General features: G+C 45.1%; 1 protein-coding gene across 3 annotated transcripts in view; it reads left to right on the top strand.

The window, feature by feature from the left end:
• Positions 1-10,463, top strand: part of ACMSD (aminocarboxymuconate semialdehyde decarboxylase) — a 66,286-nt gene extending 55,823 nt beyond the window's left edge. For all 3 annotated transcript variants that reach the window (XM_056533238.1, XM_056533237.1, XM_056533236.1), the window contains exons 5-10: positions 1,653-1,889; positions 3,340-3,433; positions 4,131-4,226; positions 5,492-5,664; positions 5,826-5,924; positions 10,227-10,463. In XM_056533238.1, the coding sequence (XP_056389213.1) occupies positions 1,653-1,889; positions 3,340-3,433; positions 4,131-4,226; positions 5,492-5,664; positions 5,826-5,924; positions 10,227-10,289 (762 nt within the window). In that variant the 3' untranslated portion in view covers positions 10,290-10,463. The remainder of the gene's footprint in view (positions 1-1,652; positions 1,890-3,339; positions 3,434-4,130; positions 4,227-5,491; positions 5,665-5,825; positions 5,925-10,226) is intronic.
• The last annotated feature ends 8,386 nt before the right edge of the window (positions 10,464-18,849 follow it).

Here is an 18,849-nt window from a genome sequence, read left to right on the forward strand (position 1 = left end):
TTTGGGGGCTTCCGATTCTATGCAGTGCACTTTTTGGTAACAATGACACCTTATCTTTATTCTGTAGGTCCATATGGTTACATGGATACCTAATTTATATAGGTTTTATTTTATTTTACTACTTTAAAAAAATTATAACTCCATGCACCAAAATTAGTATGTGTAAAATTCTGACCCCTATGACTTTTTTATTTTTTGGCATACGGGGTGTTATGAGGGCTCAGTTTTTGCGCCGTGATCTAAAGTTTTTATTGGTACCATTTTTGTTTTGATGGGACTTTTTGATCGCTTTTTATAAAAATTTTTAGGGTATACAAAGTGACCAAAAATATGCAATTTTGGACTTTAGAATTTTTTTTTACGTGTACGCCAATGACCGTGCAGTTTAATTAACATTATATTTTTATAATTCGGACATTTACACACGCGGCGATACCACATATGTTTATTTTTATTATGGTTACATATTTTTTATATGGAATTTGGGAAAAGGGGGGTGATTTAAACTTTTAATAAGGGAGGGGAAACTTTTTTTCAACTTTTTTTTTTTACACTTTTAGTCCCCTTAGGGGACTTTTAGGAGGAATCATTAGATTCCTCATACAGATCGATGTGGTTCCATAGAACCACATTGATCTGTGTGCTCTGCGCTCGATTGATAAAGCCTGGTCCTGCCAGGCTTTATCATTCACAGCCCAGCAGGCAGTACAGAAGGAGAGGTAAGCCCTCCAGCTACCTCCACAAAGGATTGTGCTGCGGGGGGCGATCCACCCCACTGGACCAACAGGTATGGTTTAAATGTCCCTTTAGACACCGTTGTCAACTTTGACAGCGGTGATCTAAAGGGTTAATAGCCGCCCGCGGCAATCGCCGCATGTCGGCTATTAACGCCGGCCCCCACTTACAGGAATCAGCTGGGGACCGGCCGGGATGATGGGAGCCCGCGTCATACTCCGCTTGCCATCTCAGGACAAGCCGGCTCGTCCTTAGTCGGCAACCGGTTAAAGGGGTACTTGATGGAAAACAAATGTTTTCAAATCAACTGGTGCCAGAAAGTTATGCAGATTTGTAAATTACTTCTATATAAAAATCTTAATCCTTCCAGTACTTATCAGCTGCTGCATGCTCCACAGGAAGTTGTGTAGTTCTTTCCAGTCTGACCACAGTGCTCTCTGCTGGCACTTCTGTCCATGTCAGGAACTGTCCAGAGCAGGAGAGGTTTGCTATGGGGATTTGCTCCTACTCTGGACAGTTCCTGACAAGGACAGAGGTGTCAGCAGAGAGCACTGTGGTCAGACAGAAAAGAAATTCAAAAAGAAAAGAACTTCCCCTGGAGCATACAGCAGAGTACTGGAAAGATTAAGATTTTTATATAGAAGTAATTTATATAACTTTCTGCCACCAGAATACCCCTTTAGAGCCTATGTCTAGCTGCGGGCACACATTTATTTCCTATGAAATCTGACAAAACTACTGGTGGTGGCTCTGATGGAAGTGTTAATAGAGCCTTAGAAAGAACTACACAATTTCCTCTGGAGCATACAGCAGCTGATAAGTACTGGAAGGACCCATCTGTATAACTTACTGCAGCCAGTTGATTTGAAAACATTTGTTTTCCACCAGAGTACCCCTTTAAGATCTCTCTTTTTCAGGCCAAACCACAAGACACCTTAGACCTGTCCCGTTTCCTCAATGATGATTTGGCAGCTGTGGTCAAGAAACATCCGAAGAGATTTGTCGGGCTCGGAACGTTACCGATGCAGAGTCCGGAGCTGGCAGTGCAAGAAATGCACCGATGTGTGAAAGAACTGGGGTTCCCAGGGATTCAGATCGGCTCCCATATAAATCAGTGGGAACTTGACTCAACAGAACTGTACCCAGTATATGCAGTAAGTGGGCCTCATACCTAGGAGTCATGAGTATGAGACTTTTGTTGGTTCCTATTAGAAACAGTAAATAGCTTTGCTAAGAGTGGGGTACACAGCTGCCGGACCCTCAGTGATCAGCTGTTGGTTCCTATTAGAAACAGTAAGCAGCTTTGCTAAGAGTGGGGTACACAGCTGCCGGACCCTCAGTGATCAGCTGTGATCAGTCAACAGTTTTGTGGACAGACACACCCATAGTAATGTAGTTGACCTCCACTGATGCTATTCTTCCTGTTGCTTTGCATTCTGGGAATATTACTCTGGTGTCTACTCCGGGGTCTATTCACACGTACAGTATTCTGCGCAGGATTTTCTGCTGCAGATTTCAATGTAAACTGAATGACTGAACACAGCTTGAAATCCTGCACATCAAATCTGCGCAGAATACTGTACGTGTGAATAGACCCTTAAAGGGGTAGTCCAGTGGGGAAAAATGTATCCCCTATCCTAAGGATAGGGGATAAGTTTGAGATCGCGGGGGGGGGTCCGACCGCTGGGGCCCCCTGCGATCTCTCTGTACGGGGGCCAGGCTCTCCGTCCAGATAGCGAGTGTCGACCTCCGCACAAAGCTGCGGCCAACACGCCCCCTCAATACATCTCTATGGCAGAGCCGGAGATTGCCGAAGGCAGCGCTTCGGCTCTGCCATAGAGTTGTATTGAGGGGGCGTGTCGGCTGCCGCTTCGTGCGGAGGTCGACACACCCCCTTCCTGCGAGCTGTCGGGGCTCCGTACAGGAGATCGCAGGGGGCCCCATCGGTCGGACCCCCCGCAATCTCAAACTTATCCCCTATCCTTAGGATAGGGGATAAGTTTTTCACCACTGGACTACTCCTTTAAAGAGAAAAAAAATGACCTTTGGCCCCAGTGGTCTTAATAAGTCAGATGCTTATTAAATTCTCATAGAAAATTCCTCTTTGCGGATTAAATTGTTAATATACCTAGATCAGCGTTTCCCAACCTACTGCAAAACTACAGCTCCCAGCATGCCCTGACAGCCGCAGGCTGTCAGGGCATGCTGGGAGTTGTAGTTTTTGCAACACCTGGAGAACCACAGATTGGAAAACACTGCCCTAGTACAGTAACAGTTTGGGTTTTTACTACTATAGTACGGATTACAGCAATGGTCCTACACTGCTGTTTCCCCTATGCACATAAAGAACCACATAAAGCTGATCCTAAGAAAATCTGATTGATCAATTTTTATCCTGTAACTCTGTCTACCCCATTGCAGTACCTCCATTCTACCTCCAGGTGTCACACTTGCTAAAGATTTTCTGCAAAGACTGTATCTTTCTCCACATAGCAACAGTGACATCTAGTGGCTAAAAAAAAATGCTACTTACAATTACCAAGATTACCAGCAATGACTAATGGTGATCATTCCGACAAATATTTCTCATTTGTTCTGTTTCAGGCCGCAGAAGTGTTAAATTGTTCACTTTTTGTTCACCCGTGGGACATGCAGATGGATGGGAGGATGTCGCAATACTGGCTTCCATGGCTGGTGGGTTAGTATTTGTAGCTACTGGGGGTTAAAAGGGGTTGTTCATAATTGTTTTACATCTATCGGAAACAGCACCTGTCCATGGTTAGCATTTGGAATTGCAGCTTGGATGTATTGAAGTGAATATAGTGCTCGGCTGTATAACCGCATACAACCTGTGGACAGAGGTGGCGCTGTTTATAGAAGAAAACTGCATTATTTTGTTAATCCTGGACAAGCCCCTTAAAGGGGTTATCCAGGGGAAAACTTTTTTTTTATATATATATATCAACTGGCTCCAGAAAGTTAAACAGATTTGTAAATGATTTCTATTAAAAAATCTTAATCCTTTCAATACTTATGAGCTTCTGAAGTTAAGGTTGTTCTTTTCTGTCTAAGTGCTCTCTGATGACACCTGTCCCAGGAACCGCCCAGTTCAGAAGCAAATCCCCATAGTAAACCTCTTCTAAACTGGGCGGTTCCCGAGACACGCGTCCTCAGAGAGCACTTAGACAGAAAAGAACAACCTTAACTTCAGAAGCTCATAAGTACTGAAAGGATTAAGATTTTTTAATAGAAGTAATTTACAAATCTGTTTAACTTTCTGGAGCCAGTTGATATATATATATATATATATATATATATATATATATATATATATAAAAATTCTCCTGGAATACCCCTTTAATATAATAACTGAGCTCTGTGCTGATTTGTGCTAGGAATGCCAGCGGAGACCACGACCGCCGTCTGCCGTATGATTATGGGCGGGATATTCGAGAGGTTTCCAAAACTTAAAGTCTGCTTTGCTCATGGTGGTAAGTCACATGGTTATACGAAATGTTTTCTCTATATTAGTCTAACAATATATTAAAGGGGTACTCCGGTGGAAAACTTTTTTTTTTTTTTATCAACTGGTACCAGAAAGTTAAACAGATTTGTATATTCCTTCTATTAAAAAATCTTAATCCTTCCAGTACTTATTAGCTGCTGAATACTACAGAGGAAATGGTTTTCTTTTTGGAACACAGTGCTCTCTGCTGACATCACGAGCACAGTGCTCTCTGCTGACATCTCTGTGCATTTTAGGGACTTTCCAGAGCAGCATATGTTTTCTATGGGGATTTTCTCCTACTCTGGACAGTTCTTAAAATGGACAGAGGTGTCAGCAGAGAGCACTGTGGTCATGATGTCAGCAGAGAGCACTGTTTTCCAAAAAGAATTTCCTCTGTAGTATTCAGCAGGTAATAAGTACTGGAAGGATTAAGATTTTTTTATAGGATTTATTTACAAATCTGTTTAACTTTCTGGCACAAGTTTTCCACCGGAGTACCCCTTTAAGAGGCTGGCAGTGAAACACCATGCAGGTAAGGCTCTATTCACACTTCCATCAGAGCCGCCACCACCAGTAGTTTTGTCAGATTTCATAGGAAGGAAGTGTGTGCCCGCAGATAGACAAAGGCTTTAAGGGGTGAAAAAATCAACTGGTGGCAGAAAGTTATGCAGTTTTGTAAATTACTTCTATATAACCCTTCCAGTACTTATCAGCGGCTGTATGCTCCACACAAAGTTGTGTAGTTCTTTCCAGTCTGACCACAGTGCTCTCTGATGACACCTCTGTCCATTTTAGGAACTGTCCAGAGCAGGATAGGTTTGCTATGAGGATTTGCTCCTGCTCTGGACAGTTCCTGACATGGACAGAGGTGTCAGCAGAGAGCACTGTGGTCAGGCAGTAAAGAAATTCAAAAAGAAAATAACTTCCTGCGGAACATACAGCAGCTGAAAAATACTAAAAGTATTGAGATTTTTAAATAGAAGTAATTTACAAATCTATTTAACTTTTGTGCACCAGTTGATTAAAAAAAAAAAAATGTTTTTCCACCCCCTTTCTACCCCTTTAAGGAGAAAATTAAATTAATATACTTTGATCCTCTGGAGTATACAGCAGCTGATAAGTACTGGAAGGATTAAGATTTTTAAACAGAAATCATGTACAAATTTGTATAATTTTCTGGCACCAGTTGATTTGAAATAATTCGTATTGCACTGGAGGACCCCTTTAACTCATCTTTGTGTTTTGCAGGTGGCGCCTTCCCGTTCACAGTTGGTCGCATTGACCACGGCTTCAATGTGCGCCCTGATCTCTGCGCCATCCACAATAAAGTGCCTCCTCGGAAGTACCTTGGGGGTTTCTACACAGACTCTTTGGTACATGATCCTCGGGCCTTAGAACTCCTTGTAGACGTAATAGGAGAGGTAAACTGCTTGGGAACCGGAGGTCATCTTCAGCCAGGGGTCAAGTCCGGGGATAAAAAGTGTGGGAACTCACCCTAGGTTTCCACTTAAAGGGGTACTAGACATCTTATACCCGATCCCTATCCTATCTCCTATGTATTTCTATTACTTCCCTCTTTCAGGATAAGGTGCTGCTGGGTTCGGACTATCCTTTCCCCCTGGGAGAACACAAACCCGGACTTCTGATTGAGTCAATGAAAGACTTTGATACAAAACTAAAGGTAAAGAACTTTACTATAATGATCTCCTGCCATAAATCTATGATGAGAAGGATCACTTATGGCATTGCTTCCCAACCAGGGTGCCTCCAGCTGTTGCAAAACTACAACTCCCAGCATGCCCGGACAGCCGAAGGCTGTCCGGGCATGCTGGAAGTTGTAGTTTTGCAACAGCTGGAGGCACATTAGTTGGGAAACACAACCCAAGGGGACTTGTATGAGCAATCATTTGATTGCTCGTACAGATAAATGCAGGACACTTGCTGGGAGTTGTACGTTTTGCAACAGCTGGAGGCACCCTGGTTGGGAAACGATCACTTATGGTAATATAGGCAGCAAAGACATTACAAATATATAAATTATACTTTTTTTTTTCATTTGTTTTTAATTAGAGTGCATCTTCACCGATAGTGTTGAGCACGAATATTGGTCATGCAAATTTTTATCACGAATATCGGCACTTCACGATTTTGCGAATATTTAGAATATAGTGCTATATATTCGTAATGATGAATATTTATTTTATTTTTTATTTTTTTTCACATGCAAATTTTTATGCAAATTGTTATGCAAATTTCCCCAACACAGGGAATATGCTAATTTCGCGAACATAGGACAAATAGTTGTCAATATATTGGCGAAATATCGCGAATTCGAATATGGCCCCTGCCACTCAACACTATTCACCGATAGTAAACCGCCTACACATTCAGGGGTCAAGTCCTGGGGAAAAAAAGTGTGGAACTCACCCAAGATTTCCACTTAAAGGGGTACTCCACCCCTAGACATCTTATCCCCTGTCCAAAGGATAGTGGATAAGATGTTTAATCACAGGGGCCCCGCCGCTGGCGACCCCCGCATTCTCCCTGCTGCACCCGGCATTCGTTTAGAGCGTTGGGTGCAGCACCGGAGGCTCGTGATGTCACGGCCACAGCCCCTCAATGCAAGTCTATGGGAGGGGGCATGACGGCCATCACGCCCCCTCCCATAGACTTGCATTGAGGGGGCATGGCCGTGATGTCACGAGCCTCTGCCACCCTTTGCCAGTCATTCGGCACGGAGCGAAGTTCACTCTCTGCACCGGATGTCTGGGGTGCCACAGCCGAGATTGCGGGGGTCCCCACCGGTGGGACCCCCACTATCAGACATCTTATCCCCTATCCTTTGGATAGGGGATAAGATATCTAGGGGCGGAGTACCCCTTTAAGGGCTGGTCCTGCAGGACTCCTGCTAATGGGAACTGCGTTCCTGCTGTGAAAAAAGTACAGGAACTCCGTTCCCATGAGTTCCTGCAGGACTTGAGCCCTGTACACATTGCTGCAGGGTTTAGTGTCCCCATAGTGGTCATACCTTTCTTTGTCCATTTGGGGGCCTTATTTCTTTGTAAAATCCTTTTTAGAGTGCCCTAAGTGTCAGAGAGGCGTGGCCTGGGATCCCCAAGGGCCACAATGCCTCTTTCTGGTAAAGTCCCACCTACTCCACCTGTTGATTGACTAGTCACGGACCAGTGGGGAGTTTTATCACAACCTGTGCAGAGAAAAGATTGACAGTTGCCCATAGCAACCAATCAGAACGCTTCTTTTATTTTTAAAAGGCCTCTGAAAAATGAAAGAAGCGATCTGATTGGTTGCTATGGACAACCACACCGCTCTTCCTCTACACATGCAAGACAAAAACCTCCAAGGAAAGTGGACTTCAGGCGCTGAAGGACCAGACAACGTGGAGACAGTAAAACATTTATTCCCAGTATGCAACGCGTTTCATACTGGGAATAAATGTTTTACTGTCTCCACGTTGTCTGGTCCTTCAGCGCCTGAAGTCCACTTTCCTTGGAGGTTTTTGTCTTGCAATTGCTACACCGGTGGCACGGCAGCAGTGGACCATTGTTATATACCTTCACCCAAGTTGTGCTGGCCCATGCACAACTTGTTCTGGTAAGCGCTATACTCTTTTAGTGTCTTACTTTGTTTTGCCGATATTACACCATGGAGCGCTCCTTTTCAGTTTTTTTCTCTTCCTCTAAACAGGTTTTGACGAAACCCCCTGTGTCTATTGCTTGCGCACGTGCCGTCAATGAGCATTGTGGGGCACGCGCAGTCTGACAGGTTGAGATACAGACTGATTGACACAGGGCCACTGTTGGGCAATCAATAGGCGGAGCCCATGTGACATCACAGGAGAGAAGCATTGCGGCCCTGGGGCATTGCAGACCCAGGCCACGCCTCTTTGACACTCAGGACAGTCTAAAAACGCAGCAAAATCTGCAGCTTTCAATACATTTGAAGTATTGTTGTTGTTGTTGCCCTGATGATAACACATTATATATATATATATATATATATATATATATATATATATATATATATATACATATACACACATACAGTGAGGATCAAAAGTTTGGGCATCCCAGGTAAAAAATTGTATTAATGTGCATAAAGAAGCCAAGGAAAGATGGAAAATTCTCTAAAAGGCATCACATTTCAGATTAGACATTCTTATAATATGTCAACAAATTTTATTTCCATCATTTACACTTTCAAAATAACAGAAAACAAAAAAAAATGGCGTTTGCAAAAGTTTGGGCACCCTGCAGAATTTATAGCAGGCACTGCCCCCTTTGCAAAGCTGAGACCTGCCAGTGTCATGGATTGTTCTCAATCATCATCTGGGAAGACCAGGTGATGTCAATCTCAAAGGTTTTAAATGCCCAGACTCATCTGACCTTGCCCCAACAATCAGCACTAGAGATGAGCGAACTTACAGTAAATTTGATTCGTCACGAACTTCTCGGCTCGGCAGTTGATGACTTTTCCTGCATAAATTAGTTCAGCTTTCAGGTGCTCTCATGGGCTGGAAAAGGTGGATACAGTCCTAGGAGACTCTTTCCTAGGACTGTATCCACCTTTTCCAGCCCACTGGAGCACCTGAAAGCTGAACTAATTTATGCAGGAAAAGTCATCAACTGCCGAGCCGAGAAGTTCGTGACGAATCGAATTTACTGTAAATTCGCTCATCTGTAATCAGCACCATGGGTTCTTCTAAGCAGTTGTCTAGAAATCTGAAACTGAAAATAGTTGACGCTCACAAAACTGGAGAAGATTATAAGAAGATAGCAAAACGTTTTCAGATTTCAATATCCTCTGTTCGGAATGGCGAATTAAGAAATTAAGAAATGGCAGTCATCAGGAACAGTGCAAGTTAAAGCAAGATCTGGAAGACCAAGAAAAATATCAGACAGAACCGCTCGCAGGATTGGGAGAAAAACAATTCAAAACCCACGTTTGACTGCACAATCCCTCCAGAAAGATCTGGCAGACACTGGAGTTGTGGTACACTATTCCACTATAAAGGGATACTTGTACAAATATGGTCTTCATGGAAGAGTCATCAGAAGAAAACCTCTTCTACGTCCTCACCACAAAAATCAACGTTTGAACTTTGCAAATTAACATATAGACAAGCCTGATGCATTTTGGAAACAAGTTCTGTGGACCGATGAGGTTAAAATTGAACTTTTGGCTGGAATGAGCAAAGGTACGTTTGGAGAAGAAGGGGAACAGAATTTAATGAAAAGAACCTCTGTCCAACTGTTAAGCATGGGGTGGATCAATCATGCTTTGGGGTTGTATTGCAGCCAATGGCACAGGGAACATCTCACGAGTAGAAGGAAAAATGGATTCAATAACATTTCAGCAAATTTTGGATGCTAACTTGATGCCATCTGTGCAAAAGCTGAAGTTAAAGAGAGGATGGCTTCTACAAATGGATAATGATCCTAAACACACCTCGAAATCCCCGACGGATTACATCAAGAGGCATAAACTGAAGGTTTTGCCATGGCCTTCACAATCTCCTGACCTCAACATAATTGAAAATCTATGGATAGACCTTAAAAGAGCAGTGCGTGACTGCCCAGAAATCTCAAAGAACTGGAAGAATTTTGTAAGGAAGAATGGGCAAAGATACCTCAAACAAGAATTGAAAGACTCTTGGCTGGCTACAAAAAGTGTTTACAAGCTGTGATACTTGCCAAAGGGGGCAGTACAAGATATTAACTCTGCAGGGTGCCCAAACTTTTGCAGACACCATTTTTTTGTTTTCTGTTATTTTAAAAGTGTAAATGATGAAAATAAAATCTAACTTTTGTTGACATATTATAAGAATGTCTAATCTGTAATTTGATGCCTTTTGGAGATTTTTCCATCTTTCCTTGGCTTCTTTATGCACATTAATACAAATTTTTACCTGGGTGCCTGGGTGCGTGTGTGCTTATTTTTGATTTGTGTTTTTTTTTTTCTCCAGGACAAGCTTTTGGCTGAAAATGCGTTGAATTTCCTAGGACTTGACAGAACAAACTTTGAATGACAGAATGTCGCCTGAGAACAGCTGAAGGCACCCTGGTTGGGAAACACTGATCTAGCCTCTGTCTGGCTGGTGTATTTTAGTATAGAAATAAAGAAAGAAGTATGGAACAACACAATAGATTACACTGTTTTCATAGATGTACAAAGCATAGATAATAAATAAATAAACAACATTTTAGTAAGACTGGGTTCACACTGCGTTTTTTCGTCTCCGTTTCCGATACAGTACGGTTTGTTTTGCTGTATGCAAAAACCCAGTCGACTACATTGTTATGCATGCCAAAATTAAATGTATATGTAATGTTCTATTTTTTTTTATATAATGTAAGTCAATGGAAAATGGATTATGCTGTATGGCAGTGGTCTTCAACCTGCGGACCTCCAGATGTTGCAAAACTACAAGTCCCAGCATGCCCGGACAGCCAACGGCTGTCCGGGCATGCTAGGAGTTGGTTTTGCAACATCTGGAGGTCCGCAGGTTGAAGACCACTGCTGTATGGTATACAGCAGCATCCGTTTTTGTCATTCGTTAATGTTTACACTTTTTCCTTTAAGGGTACGTTCCCACACGGCGTATTTTGCTGCGTATTTGCTGCGTATTTGGTGCTGCGTATTTTCCTACCCATTGACTTTAACAGAGAAAATAAAATACGCAGCAGCAAATACGCAGCAAATACGCCGTGTGGGAATGTACCCTAAAAGTTACGTGTTAAAAGAACAGCAATAACATGGTGTGAACGCGGCGCCCTTATACAGATGCCATATTAGTCTATGGGTGCCAGATGGCACTCTGAGGCTGGGTTCACACTATTCAGATGGAGGCCGGCGCCAATGTAGTTTTGCAACATCTGAAGGTCCACAATTTGGAGACCACTGATGTAAACTGTACATAACCTGGGGGAGATTCATCAAAACATGTGTAGAGAAAACACAGACCAGTTGCCCATAGCAACCAATCAGATTACTGCTTTCAGTTTTGCAAAAATAAAAGAAGCAATCCGATTGGTTGCTATGGGCAACCGGTCAAGATTTCATGATTTGTTGTGCCAAAATGCTGAGCGGGCTAATAGTTTATTAGACACCCATGAAACCCAAAAGTCACTCAGTGTAAACTCAGCATTGTTTATATGAGGACAAAACATTCACCGGGTGTTTACAAGAAACCAAAAATGTTAATTTAGACTTAAAGCCTTTGTCCTTCATTGTTGTTCTCACAGGGGACATGATAGGATCATTTCAATTGCCTCTATAAAAGCATAATTATAGGCCAATATATGTATCATGTACAGTACTAACAAAAACCATCTGTAACTATTAATGTATGTACACAGTGACCTCACCAGCAGAATAGTGAGTACAGCTCTGGAGTATAATACAGGATATAACTCAGGATCAGTACAGGATAAGTAATGTAATGTATGTGCACAGTGATCTCACCAGCAGAATAGTGAGTACAGCTCTGGAGTATAATACAGGATATAACTCAGGATCAGTACAGGATAAGTAATGTAATGTATGTGCACAGTGACCCCACCAGCAGAATAGTGAGTACAGCTCTGGAGTATAATACAGGATATAACTCAGGATCAGTACAGGATAAGTAATGTAATGTATGTACACAGTGATCTCACCAGCAGAATAGTGAGTACAGCTCTGGAGTACAATACAGGATATAACTCAGGATCAGTACAGGATAAGTAATGTAATGTATGTACACAGTGACCTCACCAGCAGAATAGTGAGTACAGCTCTGGAGTATAATACAGGATATAACTCAGGATCAGTACAGGATAAGTAATGTAATGTATGTACACAGTGACCTCACCAGCAGAATAGTGAGTACAGCTCTGGAGTATAATACAGGATATAACTCAGGATCAGTACAGGATAAGTAAATGTAATGTATGTGCACAGTGACCTCACCAGCAGAATAGTGAGTACAGCTCTGGAGTATAATACAGGATATAACTCAGGATCAGTACAGGATAAGTAAATGTAATGTATGTACACAGTGACCTCACCAGCAGAATAGTGAGTACAGCTCTGGAGTATAATACAGGGTATAACACAGGATCAGTACAGGATAAGTAATGTAATGTATGTACACAGTGACCTCACCAGCAGAATAGTGAGTACAGCTCTGGGGTATAATACAGGATATAAATCTAGATTTTCCTAACTTGTGACGGAAAATATTAGTTATATGAAGACAGGAGCCGAGTATCTTATGCATTAATCTTTCTTTATTAATGCCCATAGCAGAAAATTTTATCTTCATTTTTCAAAAATAAAATTCAAATAGAAACTTTTCCAACGATACTCAAATACTACAACTCCCAGCAGTCCCTGCACACTCAGTAGCCACTCCTAGTCCCGTGGCCCATATATAATGGACTGCCCAGAGTGATCCCTCCTCTTTCTTCGTGCGAAAACCAGGCATACAAAACATGAGCTGCCTCCGGACCGTAGAACCATAATCCGGATCTTCAGCCAGCCGGCCCGCGACTTCTCCAAATGCAGAATCGAGACTTGGAACAGTGTACTCAACAGCATCCCGGAACGTGGACACCAACCCATCCCAACGGGGATGCCAGGAAACGACGTCGTCCTAACGGGGACCGAGGAATCAGAACATCCGTGCGCACCTGTTAACCGCCAATAAGGATCCACCATCGTCTATCAGTAGCCAGAGAAGAGAGCAAAATACTCATAATAGGGTTGGGTCGGGAGGGAAGATACTCGCCTCCTGTCTTCATATAACTAATATTTTCTGTCACAAGCTAGGAAAATCTAGATTTATATATCAGACAGGAGTCTCATATCTTATGCAAGTTCAAATTTAACCCATAATAGAATCAAATAGACTTCACAAGACCGACATGGAGACATGGCCCTCCGGTCTGAAATAAAAATGGCGAAAGGTGGACTCCGAAGACCAATCAGCCGCCATTAATAGATCAGAAAGGGAGCCCCCTGCTGTGACTATTTTAGTAGCCATAGCGCCCCCCAAATAGAGAAATGTCTATGCCCGCCATTTCCATGGCAGAACGAACCCAGCGCGCTAGAGTAGCGGAGGTAACCGGGTGATGAGGTCTAACGTAAGAGACAAGAAGTTGAGAATGACCTGGAGAGCGCAAATTGGCAGTTTGGGACTCATACTCCTGCAGGCAACAAACGACGCAGAGCCGAGGATGCGTAGGGAAAAACGGGTAAAAAACCGAGTGTATACCCGTCTTGGTCCTACGAGTCACCGAAAATTTGACTCCCTGAGGCGAAAACTGCCGCCCAGAGATGTCCAACGCTTTCACATCCGAGACGCGTTTGATAGAGATCAAACATAGCAGGACCGTCAGCTTATAAGATAACATCTTTAAAGACAAATCGTTATTGTCCGCCCACGCGGCGAACATATCAAGCAACCTAGAGACATCCCATGTCGCCTGATATCTAGGCCGAGGGGGACGTTGAAATTTTATGCCGCGTAAGAGCCTACAAACTAGCGGATGTTTGCCCACCGGTAAGGAGTTCACTGGGCAATGGTAAGCCGATATAGCCGACCGGTATACGTTGATGGAACTAAACGATTTGCCGGAGTCAAAAGAATCCGCCAAATAGTTCACTATGACAGACACAGGTGCCTGTACGGGATCAACCTGTCGTTGATCACACCAACGAACCCAGAGTCTCCAGGCTGATCGATATGCCGATCTAGTCCCGGGGGCCCAGGCCAGGGCGAGGAGATCCCTAGCTGATCTTGAAAGGTCGTTATCCTCGTACGGGATCCCGAAACCAACCACGCTAGGAGAGGTAGGCTGTCCTCCACAACCAGGGGGTGGAGACCCCTGGTGGGGTTGGTGAGGAGCTGCGGAAATTGGGGAATCAACCGGGGATAATCCACGGCCATCCCCAGCAGGAGAGGAAACCACGGTTGTGTCGGCCACCAGGGTGTGATCAGCACAATCGTCGCCCTCTGGTTCGCCGTATGAAGGAGAACCCTGGAGATCATTTGGAATGGAGGGAACGCATAGTTCATTCCCCTCGGCCAAATGTGGCGGAAAGCGTCCACCACAGACGCCTCCGGATCCGGCCTCCAGCTGAAAAAGCGAGGCAGTTGATGGTTGAGGCGAGAAGCGAAGAGGTCCACGCATAATGGACCCCAAAGCCGCTTCAACTGCAGGAAAACGGAGCGATCCAGTCGCCAGTCGCTGGAGTCGAGAAGATAGCGTGAATTCCAATCGGCCACCATGTTGGAGACCCCCGGAATGTATTCCGCCACAGGGATAATGTTGCGGGCTAGGCAAAAGTGCCAGAAGTCCTTCGCCATATCCGCCAGGACCCTGGACCTGGTACCCCCCAGACGGTTGACGTATTGAACCGCTGCCACGTTGTCCATACGGAACAAGACACAACAATTGGACGCATGTGGTATGAAGCTCTTGACGGCAAAAAATGCCGCCAGAAGTTCCAACGCATTGACGTGTAGGTCGACTTCCGAGACGGACCACGTCCCGCTTGTGGAAGCCTCCCCGCATCGAGCGCCCCAGCCGTGACGGCTCGCGTCTGATTCTATGATGATGTCCGGGCTGGAGTTGAAGATGGCCTTGCCGTTCCACTCGACGGCATACCAAAGCCACCAGTGCAACTCCTCGATAGCCTCTGGACAGAGGGACACCTTGTCCGCATACCTGAGGCCCTGTCGCAGATGCAAGATCTTGAGCCTCTGCAGGGCTCTGTAGTGTAACGGGGCCGGGAAGATAGCTTGGATGGAGGCCGCTAGTAGCCTCACCAAGCGCGTCAGAACCCTTAAGGATAAACAACCTTTGCGTAAAACTACCCTGATTTCCTTGCGGATCAGGGCGAGCTTGGATTTGGGGAGCCTGAGAACGGCTCGATTGGTGTCTACCAAGAAGCCCAGGAACTCCATCTCCTGAGTCGGGACCAGAACCGACTTTTCCCTGTTGACAATAAAGCCCAGACCTAGCAGCAACGATACCGTCCACGACATGTGGAGGGAAGCTTGAGCTTTGGAGCGGGCCATGATGAGGAGGTCGTCTAGGTAAATGATCAGACGTACCCCTCTGCTTCTCAAAGACGCCACCACAGGTTTCATCAATTTGGTGAAACACCACGGGGCGGAGGATAGGCCGAACGGAAGGCAAGTAAACTGCCACATTCGATTCTTCCAGGGGAAGCGGAGAAAATGCTGAGAGTCCGGGTGTATAGGAACAGTGAGATAGGCGTCCTTCAAGTCCACCTTCACCAACCAGTCCCCGGGTTGTAAAAGATCTCTGAGGAAGTGAATGCCCTCCATTTTGAAATGTCGATAAGTGACATGTTGGTTTAATTCCCTGAGATTGATCACGGGGCGATAGCCGCCCCCTTTTTTCCTTACTAGGAATAAGTTGCTTATGAATCCTAGAGAAGAGGGGTCGGCTTCTAGGACCGCCCGCTTGGACAGGAGATCTCTTATCTCGTTGTCTACGAGAAGTACATTTTGGTCTGAAAACCGGATTGGAGGGGGACTCACTCCCAGAACCGGTAAGGAGAGGAGTTCTATGCGGAACCCCGTTATAGTCTGCAGATCCCACGCGTCTGCCGTAATCGCAGACCAAGCGTGGGAAAAATACATCAGCCGCCCCCCCCACAGGTATGTGAGAATGTGGGATGCATGGTATACTCACCGGTAGGAGGACGGGAACGGGTATAGCCACGTCCACCTCGTCCGTGCCAGGGTCTGCCCCGAGGTGGGAAGAAAGGCGCTGGCTATGCCACCGGAATGGTGTAGGAGGGAGGAGCCTGCGGGTACTGATATTGGGCAGAGGATCTGCCCTGTGGCCGATGGGATGAGTTGCGGCCGGCAGATCGGCCTCTACCTCTGCCGGCCCGGGGAAAAACACTACTGGCCCCTGACTTTTTCAGCGAGGTTTGGGCTTTATCCAAGCCGGTAAAAAGGCCAACAAATCTATTGATGTCCTTCATCAAATTGTCCCCAAATAACATGCCCATTGCCGACGGACCAGGCTCAGTCTCAGCCAGATGGGATAATTGCGGGTCGAGACGCATGAGGATCGACCGACGCCTCTCAATCCAGTAGGTGGTATCGCCCTCTGGGCCCACCCGCGGAGCTCACGGAGGTCAACTGGTTGATCAGTTGCAGGCGCCTGCTCAGAGAGGTTTAAAATTTTGGTGAGAGGGCCCATCAGATCTAGGATACGCTCCTGAATTATCTTAAAGGAGCGCTCTATGCCTTTTTTAGGGAATTTCCCCGACTTCATTAAGTATTTTGACAGAATTGGATCCACCTCGGGGGTGGCCACAACCTTATTGGGTATAAAAGGTCTAGGACACTCAGCCCTTAGCTTATTACGGCTGGTCCTATCCAATGATTTACGGGCCCATAGCTCCACGTATTGAGAGACGTGGGGGAGAGGGGACCATTCTCCTGATCTCGGATGAGAGATGTCATCAGGGTGAAAGAAGGGCTCACCTAGGGCTCTAGGATCACCTCTCCCTGCGTAGCAGGGTTGGCGTCGGTGTCGCATGCCTTATCCCCAGCATCCTCATGTATAGTTTCGCATTCATAGCCGTCAGACTCAGTGGATTTATTGGACGAGTCCTCGTCCGGAGAATCTATGTATGAGTCGAGGTTTGGTCCGTCTAGCGGATCTATGCCTCTTCTGGTGTAACTCCCTGAGGCCCAGGGGTCGATTGGAGTCTGAAGGATGCTGGGGTTGGCAGTTCGGGGGGAGGAGCTGCCTGGAGCACATTGTTATCTTCCCCTGCCGGGGAGTCGAATGCCACCATAGTGTGTTTCCGCTTATGAGAAGCCTTTCCTTGTTTAATTGGTGGTTCGCCGCTCTGAAGTGGCGGGACTGGTATAGCGGCCGTGGTTTGTTGCGAACCTGAGGGTATCATGGCCGAGGCTAGAGCCGCCTGAACTGATTTATTAATCAGGTCTTGGATCTGATTTGCGTTCAGAAACTGAGCGGGCTCCGCAGAAAAATCGTCCCCTCTGAGGGGAGCGGATGTAGAATCTTCAGACATATTGTTATGGAAGGTACAGTTATGAACGAAAAATATATATATATATATATATATATATATATATATATATATATATATATGTATATGTTAAATTGGCAAACTGGACCCTAATCTGTAGACTATGAACGGAATAAATTCCGTCCAATAGTAAGGGGATTGACTCTTCTAACTAGAAGGAATTCACTTAGAGTAGCAGGCTCCTACCTCCACACCGATAGCGCTGTACTGGCGCTGCGGTGGGAGGAGAGCCTGAATATCTCTATGCCCAGGGACAAAGTCTCGCGAGACTACGTCCCTCTGGGTCTGATTGGAGGACGCCGGAGCGTCTGCTGATGACGCGTACAGGCCGCGCCTACTCCCCCGAGCACAGGCCGCAAGAGGAAACAGCCGGCACTTAGGAGGCCTCGCCCCCTTCTCACGCGCGCGAAAAGGCGCAAGAAGAAGGAGATAGAAAATGGTGGCGCAGGGAAGATGGCGACCACCTAGACGGAGGGGAGGGGGGGATGGGATGCGGAACCCCGTAATGGAGAGAGAAGAGGTAAGGAAAAGCAATAGTTGCCCGGAATGGGGCACAAATAAAGGAATGATTGGTACCGGAGCGATCCGGTGCCAAGGAGGAAAGAAGCGAGACAGAGAGGGGAGTATATAAGAACCCCGATTTACTCTGACTACACTATAAATATATATAGAAAGATAAAATCATTGAAAGCATAATACACAAATGAGCTACTTATCTGTACTGCCGCTATGAGCAGAAAGAAAGAGGAGGGATCACTCTGGGCAGTCCATTATATATGGGCCACGAGACTAGGAGTGGCTGAGTGTGCAGGGACTGCTGGGAGTTGTAGTATTTGAGTATCGTTGGAAAAGTTTCTATTTGAATTTTATTTTTGAAAAATGAAGATAAAATCTTCTGCTATGGGCATTAATAAAGAAAGATTAATGCATAAAATATGAGCCTCCTGTCTGATATATAACTCAGGATCAGTACAGGATAAGTAATGTAATATATGTACACAGTGACCTCACCAGCAGAATAGTGAGTACAGCTCTGGAGTATAATACAGGCTATAACTCAGGATCAGTACAGGATAAGTAATGTAATGTATATACACAGTGACCCCACCAGCAGAATAGTGAGTACAGCTCTGGAGTATAATACAGGATATAACTCAGGATCAGTAATGTAATGTATATACACAGTGACCTCACCAGCAGAATAGTGAATACAGCTCTGGGGTATAATACAGGATATAACTCAGGATCAGTACAGGATAAGTGACCTCACCAGCAGAATAGTGAGTACAGCTCTGGAGTATAATACAGGATATAACTCAGGATCAGTGCAAGATAAGTAATGTAATGTATGTACACAGTGACCCCACCAGCAGAATAGTGAATACAGCTCTGGGGTATAATACAGGATATAACTCAGGATCAGTACAGGATAAGTAACGTAATGTATGTACACAGTGACCTCACCAGCAGAATAGTGAGTGCAGCTCTGGGGTATAATA

Source organism: Hyla sarda, chromosome 8 (genome assembly GCF_029499605.1).
Source record: "Hyla sarda isolate aHylSar1 chromosome 8, aHylSar1.hap1, whole genome shotgun sequence".
NCBI classification, from domain to species: Eukaryota; Metazoa; Chordata; class Amphibia; order Anura; family Hylidae; genus Hyla; species Hyla sarda.